This window comes from Salminus brasiliensis, chromosome 9 (assembly GCF_030463535.1).
Source record: "Salminus brasiliensis chromosome 9, fSalBra1.hap2, whole genome shotgun sequence".
In the NCBI taxonomy this organism is placed as follows: Eukaryota; Metazoa; Chordata; class Actinopteri; order Characiformes; family Bryconidae; genus Salminus; species Salminus brasiliensis.
Window position 1 is genome coordinate 8,954,016 of NC_132886.1, and position 12,233 is coordinate 8,966,248.

A 12,233-nucleotide genomic window follows, 5' to 3' on the forward strand; every position below is an offset into this window, starting at 1 on the left:
TAGATGCTTTGCAGCTGTTGTACATCTGCCCCTTGCGTTCCAGCGTGCATTTTATCACTCTAACATCGTATCAGTTAGGGCACAAATCTTCCTCCATGTCTGCATTTAAAATGTGAAACTGTCAGAAGAAGACGAAACTCTATAAGAGCGTCTATTAGAAGACTCAAAAAGAGAAACTCTCTAAGAGCATGAGAAGAACCTCTGAGAAGAACCAAGAGTCAAAAGGAGAAATCCCAAGACCATGAGGAAGAACCACTGAGAAGAAGCTAGACTCAAAAGATAAAACATGAAGAAGCACTAAGAGAAAATCAGCAGTCAGCAGTGGAATGATGAGAAGAACCTGGCTCCTCATTGGTCTTATTACCACCTGTTTCTTGTTTCACATATTTCAACTTGGCTGAAGGTCTTCTCAAGCACTTCCCTTGTACAAGTTCTTCAAGAGTGGAACATCTGAGATGAAACGTGAGGTGAACTTTCAGTGACTCACTGAAAGACTCAATCGATGGCTGGAGCTTCTACATACATGAGCTATAGGCTGTTGTCTTCATGCTTTACTGATACGGTATAGATGCACTTTGCAGCTGTTGTACATCTGCCCCTCGCGTTCCAGCGTGCATTTTATCACTCTAACATCATATCAGTTAGGGCACAAATCTTCCTCCATGTCTGCATTCAGAATGTGAAATAAGAATCACTGAGATGCACCAGGATGACTCGAAAGGAGAACCTCTCTAAGAGCATGAGGAAGAACCATTCAGATTACCCTAGAGTCAAACGTGAAACCTCTTCAAGAGCATGAAGAAGAACCACTGTGAGAAACCTGGGAGGCTCCAGGCCAGCACAGTTTGTCCACCTCTGGACAGCAGCAAATAGTAGAATAGCGAGAAGAACCTGGATGAAACCTCGTTGGTTTTCTTATCGCCTGTCCGTTGTTTCACATGTGCTTTGCTTGGCTAAAGGTAGCACACAGCTTCCCCTGTACAAGTTCTTCATGAGTGGCACATCTTCACTGAGGTGAAGCATGAGGTGAACTTTCAGTGACTCACTGAAAAACTCAATCGATGGCGGGATCTTCTACATAAATGAGCTATAGGCTGTTGTCTTCATGCTTTACTGATACGGTATAGATGCACTTTGCAGCTGTTGTACATCTGCCCCTCGCGTTCCAGCATGCATTTTATCACTCTAACATCATATCAGTTAGGGCAAGGATGTGCTCTTCATCCCCACCTCCCCTCACACACCTCCCCCCAACTCCTCCTCCATGTCTGCATTTAAAATGTGATATTTATGTTCCAAAAAGAAATGAAAAACAGACTGTTGGTTTCGCTCCCCAGGGACCAAAAGTCTTTTCCAGAAGAAAGTTCTGCATTCAGTGGATGCCAGCAATTTACATAAACACATGAATAATTCTAGGCTTTTGAAAAAATAAAAAAATAAATAAAAAAGGGGTTCTTTTTCAACACAAAGCCACAGCTGTGGACTGTTAGAGCATGCTGCACATAGGTAATAAGTGTGAAGGCAGAGTCTCCATTTCTTCTCCTCGTGTCCCCCCTCATGTGAAACATTCAAACGGCCACCGACATGTTACTCCTGATTGTCACTGATGAATAAATTGCTGGCTCTGTGGCGGGACGGAGGTGGAAAAGCTGGGCGTTTCGGAATTGACTATGAAATTGGATGGATCTTTCATTCTCTCTCTCTCTCTCTCTCTCACTCTCTCTCTTACTCACTCTGCCTCTCTCTCCTTTTATTTCCTCTTTTTTTTTTGTTTTGCTTTGCGTTGAGTGAATGTGCCATGTGAAGCATTAGCCATGCTGACTGCAGCGTCATAAATAAAATTCCAAAATGACGTGTGTGCTTGGGTGTGTGTGTGAGTGTGTGTGAGTTAGTGTGACATCTGGGTTTGAATTCAGAGAGAAAAAGGCAAAACATGCTGCGCTCAGCTTATACAAGCCACGTGAGAAGGAAAGGCCTCTATATGGAGGAGGAATGCAAAACAACTTGAACGGATTAGCACAGGCTCTATCAGCGAGCCGCACTGGGAGGATGCTTGAGTTTCAGCGCACGGGCCTCAGCCCTCTCCTGCATGTCCGTAATTTAATTGAAGCTATGCATTATATTAGTATATCCCGGTGTGGTGAAGTGACCTGCCATGGGGGAAAATTCCCAACCGGAATTGTGGATTACATTGGAAAATTGCACACTCTCTAAAAGATCATGAAGATGAACCACTAAGATGAACTCAAAGAAGACTCAGAAATATAAACTCCTTAAGAGCATGATGAAGAACCACTGAGAGGAACCAATAGCCAAAATTATAAACTCCATAAGAGCATGATAAAAAATCACTGAGAGGAACCAAGACTCAAAATGATAAACTCCATAAAAGCATGATGAAGAACCACTGAGAGGAACCAATAGCCAAAATTACGAACTCCATAAAAGCATGATGAAGAACCACTGAGAGGAACCAATAGCCAAAATTACGAACTCCATAAAAGCATGATGAAGAACCACTGAGAGGAACCAATAGCCAAAATGATGAACTCCATAAAAGCATGATGAAGAACCACTGAGAGGAACCAAGACTCAAAATTATAAACTCCATAAAAACATGATGAAGAACCACTGAGAGGAACCAAGACTCAAAATTATAAACTCCATAAAAGCATGATGAAGAACCACTGAGAGGAACCAAGACTCAAAATGATAAACTCCATAAGAGCATGATGAAGAACCACTGAGAGGAACCAAGACTCAAAATGATAAACTCCATAAGAGCATGATGAAGAACCACTGAGAGGATCCAAGACTCAAATGTACAAACTCCCTAAGGGCATGAAGAAGAACCATTAAGAGGAATCAACACTCAAAATGATAAACTCACTATGACTGTGAAGATGAATCACTGTGAGGAACTGAGACTCCAGAGGGGAATCCAGCCTCTGAGCCTTTTGAATAGCAGCGAATAGTGGAATAACACTTGGGATTCAGCACACAGGGCTCAGTGCTCTTCTACATATCTGTGTTTTAACTGAAGCTATGCATGATATTATTATTATTATTATTATTATTATTATTATTATTATTATTATATCCCAGTGCAGTGAAATTGCCAGCCATAGTGAGAAAATTCCCAACCGGAATGTTGGTTTACAGTTCGAGAAACATCACATTTCCCAAATCGTGACAGCTTCTGGGTCAATCTATACAAAGTAATGAGGTTCAGTGGAAACACTGCAGTCAGAATGCAATCCTTACACACTCACTCACTCTTCATTTCAGCATATGTGTGTGCTTGTTTGTGTACAAACTCTATTTTCGTTCAAGACCTAAATGTAGCCACTGAATTGACAGCTGGTGTTCACTCTATATGTGTGTTGGAGTAAATGTGTGTGTTTGTAATTCAGTATTTTTTCATTGCTACATCATGGGCACAGTGGGACCTATTATCACTGCTCACTGTAATGAGGATCAACTGATAGGCCAGAGAGAGCAGCAGAGGCAGACTGGCAGCATATGAAGTCAGAGAGTGACCCCTGGTGGTTGAAATAGGAATAACAGCACTATTTTTCTTCATTTATAATCAATGTTGAAATACACTCATCTCTACTGTTTTGTTGTTGTTGTTGTTTTGACTTGATGACATATTTTGAATTTGATAGTGTTTTTTCACATTGAGATACATTTCATGATGAATGGATAAATAGAAATGATCCAACTTGACTTGGAATACATTTTTTTACACTGACTTTGACAAGGTTTTTCCCTTCTTCTGCAAAGTTGCCCTTGTGGAGATATGAGGTTTTTGAGTTACAGCAATGAATATAGCTCAGATGTGCATGTCCTATACTGGACATGGACATATATTTATAGGAATCAAATCAATCAAATCAAATCAAATCAAATCAAATTTATTTGGATATCGCTTTTTACAACTGGTGTTGTCACAAAGCAGCTTTACACAATCAGTAATCAGTAAAAAGGCAAGAAATCAACAACATAAGAAAACATGAAAACCTAAATGTGGTCAATCCTTTGGGAGAATTCAAGTGAAACCTTGACTGAAGTCCAGTTGAGAGTTGGATTGTGGGAGTATGTTGGCTGTATACTATTGATGATCTTTGGAGAGCAGTGAGAAATATAGAACAACAAAGGTCATTTAATTCATTAAAAAATGTTATTAAATATAATAAAGTTAAGCCAACTTTATTTGCATGTTGGTAAAAACATCTAATGATTTTGTAAAGTACATAAATCAGCTCTGAGCATCTTTTTTATTGCTTATGATTGTTTTGCACCAAAATAAAGGCATTGATAGTCAGACAGCTTTACATTTAACAGATGGCAAGAATTTCTGTGTGGTTATTGTTGTTAAATTTCCTATTCCTATTAAATATGACATTATGAATAATTTCTAACACACATCCCATTTAAATTTTTTTAGCCATATTACAATGTCCCTGCACTTTTAAAACCTTTTTTGAGGATTTAAATTCATGAGAAATGTTGCGTTCATTCATCTGAATTAACGTTTTGTTGTAATTTCCTCCGACATTAATTGTTTTGAATTGATATTTACTTATAAAACAATGCAAAGTGTTTTCCTTAAGTTATATGAGTAAGGAATGCAGACCTGGACCTACCAGCAGACCAAAGACATTTAAGGAATTTAAGGTCTGCACATCACAGCACACAGTTTCACAATAATGTTCTTGTATAGTCTATGTATACTGTGTATACTATTGTTCTCTGTGTATTGTGTATTGTGTATTGTCTGTAAATTAGATGTAGAGTAGCAGTATATTGTTAATACTAGAGAGACACTAACAGATGGAATCACGTTCCTTGTGTGTGTGAACATACTTGGCCAATAAATCTGATTCTGAATATCGAAAGCAAGATTTTTAATATAATTTCTGCTGCAGTTTGTACTGTAATCTGCAGACTTCTCAGATCTTTTGCAAATCCACCTTTTCTACGCTGCAAAAAATGAAGGCAGACCAATTTAAAATGATGAAGTAACATAACATTCCTGCAACTCATATTTTATACTTCTGCATCACAGTTTAGTCAGCAATAAATATTGAGTTGGCCCGTCAATTTGTGTACTGTTTATTCACATCTGCAGGTTAAAACTCTCCCAATCACATGGGGAGCAGAGCTACAGTGGCACAACGGTCTAACTGCTGCTCATTAAATATAAGGAAAACATACATTCCAGCAAGAGCTCAGCACTACATTGTAAAACATAAAAACATAAAAAGATTGAGGGGGCGGAGCCACAGATCAAACATCTTACACAATGTTTACAGAATTTCTGCTGCAGCTCATTTACTAATACTAATACTTTTTGAGGCTTAATGTAAAACTGTTGACCAAACTGAGATGCATAAGCAAAAAATGTAAGTTAGCACTTTTAACTAAACTGAATTAACTAAACTAAATTGAGTTAACTCAAATAATTTTACTTTACTATTTTAAGTTGATCTGACTTTTTTTTTATAGTAGAGCAGTCAGTGGTTTTTAAACTGGTCCTCAAAGAACCCCTGATGGATCCACTAATCCACCATCCAACATAAGGAGTCTCTTGAGGTCTTTGGGAACTAGTTTGAACATACATAACTGCTTTAGGTGATTTTAAAAAATACAAAAATTCTTACCCAAAGCAAAGTCAATTATCATCACAAACTCTTCTATTACTTCTCCATTCTCCCACACCATCTCACGCACTGTTATTACCCTACTATAGATGGACTGTGTTCTAAACTGCATTAAAATATTTGGTGACCACCTAATATTGTGTTTCTGGTGCTGCTTTTGCCATCTCCAGTTTTCTAGAGAAGCACAATCCTCAGTTCAGTCATTACTCCTTGAAAATAACAAAATTGCAAGACAATCAGAAAACATGTTAGGAAGTCCTCTGTACGTGCATCTAGCTTACTTTAGGTATTATTATTATTATTATTATTATTATTATTAAGATGTATTAAGCAATGCTGATCCTATTCTTCACCATTTATTGTCCATCTCCATCTGTTTGACTCCTCACACACTGAACTACAGCAAATTAAACTAAATGAGTTGACTGAACTTTCACATCCTGGTTACTGTGCCTTAGAAGTTTTTTTCCCTCCCAGCAAAGACGTGAGGATGCTACAAATAAGCATAAGGATCCTATAGGAAACATAAATGAAATACTGCATATGGTAAAATTTCCAAAATGCTGCAAAGCCCACATTTACCAATAATATTTTTTATTGAATCTAATTAATCAAACAGATTTCTGATTATTAAAATAAGGTTCTGTTTAAACTCTGCAAAATGCAAATGAATATTAAAGCAATGTTCTCAGTGCCCAGTAGAGGTCACCTTTAACCACATTTTCTTTACCGTGTTTTTCTTTACTGGCTTCGTACATTAAAAGTTAAAGAAAATGACTTAATGTGGTAACAAGCAACTGAACTAAGCTCATTCAATTCAAATAAACAGTCTGAATCAAATAATGGTTAAGTATTTATTTGAGTTAAAAAAAATCCCACCTCAACTGCTTGTTATCATGGATAATATATATTGTATATATTTTATTATATAAATTTTTATAAATACCTTTTTTGTATAGAAGCACTGTAATTTTCTGGTCTTGTAACATCTCTATGGTCTGTCTATATAGCTGCTAAAAATTATTTAACAAATATTGACTCTTTACTAACATGGAAGAAGGACTAGAAAAACAATTTTTTTACCCAAAACAAATTATATTATTTTTATGCACGAATCTTGTACAGAAATGCTGTAGATATCTGTAAACAATACCAATACTGCCCCTGCAACCTCCTACTTAATGACAGGTTATTCAATTCTATATTATAAGTATTTTTCTATTACAGGGCTCTATAAGTTTCTTTAGTGGCAGAAAATGCCACTAAAGAACTTGCACAGGGTGTCTTATAGAGTTTATTGTCTTTTTCAGAGAAACAGAAATGAAAAGACTAAGAATTGAGTAAATAGAGGTGATTTTAATGAACAAATAATGCCAGAAAAAACATTGTACATAGAAACACACACTTCCTCCTCTCTCATACAGAGAAGGAAAGACAACAGAAGTCAGATGATATATTCAGATTAACACAGTGTAATACAAAAAGATATATAATCTAATACACTAATAACTGTGCATTAAACTTTACATAAATGTGTGTTTTTTGTGTGTATTTGAGGACTTTGGCACTTTTTCTAGCATTTCATTATGCCAGCCAGCCCTTGCAGTTGATCCAGCACGCCTCGCCATCAGTATCTGCAAGCTCAGCCATGTCTGACCACATCAGATTCACATTCAATCAAAGTTCAATCTATCATTAACTGAAAGCCCATCTCTTTCAGAAACAACTGAATGAATTCTGCACATATTAACAGAGTTACTGCATTTATATAATGTCTTATTTTTATTATTGCATATCTTTCTATCTAGGTATCAGCACTCACTCTTGATCTAGCAGTATCTAGGATATTTTAACCTATTCATATCTATTTGTACTCACTAGGGTACATTTCCTGTTTGGACAACAAGGCACACACGTAGTCATATCTGCCAGAATGTCAGTTTCAATGGAAATAATAATCCATATTTATCATATACTTCATCCATATTGCAAAATAGAAAAGGAATGGTAGAGATGTTAAACAAAACATTAACCACCAAAAAATTAACAAAACACAAATTACAACATTTGTGCAGAAAAAATACAATGTTGAGAGATAGATATAATACAACTTAATAACATAACTTTATTATATATATTTATTATTTATTTATTATATATAAACTTTTTGTAACTAAATATAAATATATTTATATTTTCTTGTGAAGAAAAAATGATAACACCCCCACGTTCCCACTTTTATTACTACTTAAAATCGCTAAAATTAGAATCAGGTGCAGCATGTCAGCTGCAGATGATTAGAACATGGTTAGAGGGGATTTAGGAGGAGCCTGTCTTATTCAAACCTCAGACATTTACTTTGATTGGTAAAGATATGACAGAGCCCACAGAGCCCATATATGAATCTGGGGGAATCTTAGAAAGATCTTGAATCAGAAATCAGACATTCACCTGACAGCTAAATCACTTACAAGTGAAACAACTGCCAATATGGCCAGACCAGGGCATCCTAACAAGTTGCAAACAGATTGCAGACCCATGAGCAGACCACAAGAAGTCTCTAACAGTATTAAAATATCATCATAGGACCTACAGACTGCTATCAGAAAAAAACACTATGGTGAGAGCGAAGAATCCCATGTGAAACTGCCTTTCCATAAACTGATGCTGAATCAGAGGTGGACCATGCAACATGACAATGATCCAAAAAGTCTGGTAAATCCACCAAGGAATGACATAAATAAAAGAAATGAAGAGTTCTGGGATGGCCAAGTCAAAGCCTTAGATCTTAATCCTGTCAGACTGCTGTGGGTAGATTTGAAACTGGCTGTGCATGCAAGAAACGTCTCAAGCATCACACAGCTGAAGGAATTCTGCATGAAGGACTGGGAAAAAGGTTGAGGTCCTAGTCAATGTCAGAGACTAGGAATGAAATTACATCCTCTGTTCACAGATTGTATTCATTCATTTAAATAAACGTTGTATCTTTTCTTTCATATTTACTGCAGTGTCAAAGGTTGCATTAGCTGCCAGCTTCATTGCTTCAGTCATAGTCTCTGCTTCTTCTACTGCTTCATAACCTACAATCGCCCCTGCTACTCCTCCAACTATGGCTGATGTAGCAACAAAACTAGCTGCCACTTTAAATGCCACGGTCTTTGTCAGACATTGACCTGCAGCTTGAGTTACTTCAGCTGCCTCTTCCCCTGTGGCCTGCAGACCTGTTACTTGTTTTAACAAAACACGCAAGCCTAAAACCTGTGTTGTGATGGACATCACACAGGTCAGTGCAGTGACAGAGCCAAACAAAGCACCTAATAATATTCCTGTTCCCAGCCCAACTAATCTCACTGACAGCTTCGTATGCACTCTCTGCTTTGCCTGCTCTCTCCTGTCTTTTTCACTTCCCAAATGTCCGGTTTTCTTAAACTCTTCTTCCACTGCTTTCTTCACCTCCTGCAGCATCTCATTGCTGTAGTGTTGTCCTCCATTCTTCTGCACCATCGTCTCTATGGCGTTCAGTAGCTTCTCTACCTGAACTCTGTTGCTCCGGTAGCCGTCCTGCTGCTGCTTCCAGTATTTATTATCAACCACATGAACACGACCTCCACACTTCTCCACCAGCGTCTGTAGCTCTGCGCTCTTTTTCACAAAGTGCTCAATGGACTGGTTTTCAGGGAGTTGATCACCGTGGGTGAAGAGGACCACTGCATATTTCAGTGCTTCCTCTCCAAATAAATCAGTCATTTTTTGTACAGTTCTCTTCTCCTGCTCGGTGTATCGTCCTTCCCTGAGCACAATCACAAAGGCGTGTGGTCCTGGAGCACACTCAGTGATACATCTCACTATCTCAGAATTTAACTTGTCCTCAGAAAGACTAGTGTCAAAAAATCCCGGGGCATCAACCACTGTAATTTTCCTCCCATTGATGGACTTTGTTCTAGACTCGCATCTCTGAGTTACTGAATTGGGTGAATCTTCACTGTAGAATGCTTCTTCACCTAATATTGAGTTTCCGGTGCTGCTTTTGCCATCACCAGTTTTCCCGAGAAGCACGATCCTCAGTGTTTTCATGTTGAAATGTGTTCTAGAAAAGACAGAAGAATATTATAATCATTATATTGTATATAATTACATGAGCTCAGTCATTCAGGCATTAGAAACGCTGAGCACTGGTGCCTCTCAGGGCTGTGTGCTGACAACACGACTATAGTGGGTCTCATCAGTAGGAATGACATGCGTACACGACTAATGGACTGGTGTAGAACCAACAACCTGCTTCTAAACATAGACACAATTAAAGAGATGGTTGTCAGGAGCACAAAATTCCACTTGTTGGTTGTGGCGGCGAGGAGGTGGGACAGGGGTTCGACTATTAATGTTCTAGCCAATCAGTGGTATAATATTAATGACTATAAAAATAAAGGCTGCATGTGCACATTAGCAACACCTTGTGGCCACGTCTAGACAGCCCTTTGCCTCTCCTGGGCCACCCCAGATAAAAAAATTCAGAGAACACCACCCCTGGTCTCATGTACTTTCACTTTGCCACAAATGCAAGTGTCTATTGAAGCCTCTAACCCTGAGAAAGCTCCTGATTTCCCCCAGACTGTGGTAGAATATCCACAATATCCTTTTAAAAGAAGGTTAAAGGTAGAATCTGCTGACCTGGCAGATTCAGACAGGGTACACATAACTCCATTACCCACATTACATTTCCTGAGCAAGCAGACAGAGGAGACGCAGGCATCTGAGGTTCTGGTACCTGTGGTGCTGGCAGGCACTTCAAAAACACCTGGAGAGGCAGAGTCCTGTAGTCCTGACCGCCAAGATCAAAACCTGGTCCTGTTTACGTCTCCCTTGCTTCTCTATGCTTTCACTTTGTGAGCCACGCCTACTTTATTACTGACCAGGGGCGGGGCTACATGAGTATTATCCCAGTTAAAATCTGATTGGCCACTGAAGTGCCCCTGTGAAAGCACTTTTTCCTGCAGAGCTCTTCATTGGCTGAAAGATCTGCAAACAACGAATCAGAATAAGAAATACTTTATTGATCCCAGGAGTGAAATTACAGCTGTTACAGCTGCAACAAATTATAAAAAACACTCTATAAAAAAACATGCTATAAAATAAATTAATAAAAAAATTTAGAACAAAGAGAGAAAAAAAGAGAAAAACATATATATATATATATATATATATATATATACACATATAAACTTATATATATATAAATTATCTGAATTTAGTAAAGTGGCATAGTGGTAATAAATATGGAATATTACTGCACACATTAAATTATTAATTACAGTACTATTATTTTTCAGCTAGGGGGTGGGACAACAAAGTCCAGCTTTACCTCAAAGAACAAAGAAACATTTATTTATTCATTTATTTATTTATTACATTTTATATGCCTTTATTCATAGCACCTAATTTGTATTTTTTTATTGAAACTGTGGTGGAATGAGCTTTCTCATTTTTATGTAAAAAGTGTGTAGTAGACAGATTCAGATTGGTTTCATTGGTTATCATTCAATAAATGTACAGGACACAGAGGGTGTGAGGCTTTAGATATTTTCCCACTATAATAGAAGTCTAGATTACTACTAGAGTGTCTTCCTGCCTCATAACCCTGCCTGAGTAGAGAGCATCTCTTACTTTTTAGACATGGTAACAGGACAGTCACAGTTTGTTGTGACTTTATGTATTCAGGTTTTTTATTTAGATTTGAATTCATTGCTGTAAAATCATAAAACCCAAAATCCAGTAGTCTAAAAGTGTCTTACTTTAATATAGTCATTCTTTGAAGTATGTGACCATTACGATTACCAGGAAATCAGTCTGTAATCTGTAATGGAATACGTTAAAACCCTGGTTATATATGGAGATGTTTCCTAAGTTTGAAGTGAAATAATATATAATAATAATAATAATAATAATAATAATAATAATAATAATAAATTGTATAAATGAATAGTTCAATGTACTGATTTGTGGTAAAAAGGTAAACGTGTCCACGTTGTTATATTGGTGCTTTGAATTTGGACAGAAATGGACAGTTATTATTAATTGTAACTATTGATTCAGCTGTGTGTGCTGTCCATTAAATTACACAGTCCAGACTATTTGTTTAAGTTTAAATGGCTTTAATGAACTATTTACAGTATGTTCAGTGTCAGAGTGAACGGTGTCCTGTTTATTGTTCAAGTATGTTGAGTTAAAAGCAAACGAGGCATCACTGGTGAAATGTGCAACAGCAATTCTAACAATAAAAAAATATATATATATTGGGATGGACAATTTTCAGTTTTTGATGGCTGACGAGACATTTCGGGACACCTCTAGTCTGTTTGGAAAAAAGTCTGGATTCAAGTGGTAATACATATTATTGTTTTTAAACAAATCAGTGTTACGTTGGTTTACCAAAACTACTAGAAGCTTTATTTTTTTTAATCAATTTGTGTGTATTTTATCCAGAAAATAACCAGGCTGATTGACTTATACAGTGTGTTATATTATATTATATCATTCAGTTCATTTAAATTTATTTAGAAGAAAACGGAA

General features: G+C 37.2%; 1 protein-coding gene across 2 annotated transcripts; it reads right to left on the bottom strand.

Moving 5' to 3' along the window:
- Positions 1-7,007: 7,007 nt before the first annotated feature.
- On the bottom strand, positions 7,008-10,521 carry LOC140562866 (GTPase IMAP family member 9-like). Of its 2 annotated transcripts, none has more exons than XM_072688735.1 (2): positions 10,432-10,521; positions 7,008-9,753 (listed from the first exon to the last, which is right to left on the bottom strand). In XM_072688735.1, the coding sequence occupies exon 2, from the start codon at positions 9,738-9,740 to the stop codon at positions 8,631-8,633; it is 1,110 nt and encodes a 369-aa protein (XP_072544836.1). In that variant the 5' UTR covers positions 9,741-9,753; positions 10,432-10,521; the 3' UTR covers positions 7,008-8,630. The 2 variants fall into 2 exon arrangements, with proteins under 2 accessions (XP_072544836.1, XP_072544835.1); XM_072688734.1 differs by lacking the exon at positions 10,432-10,521 and adding an exon at positions 10,335-10,381.
- Between the last annotated feature and the right edge of the window lie 1,712 nt (positions 10,522-12,233).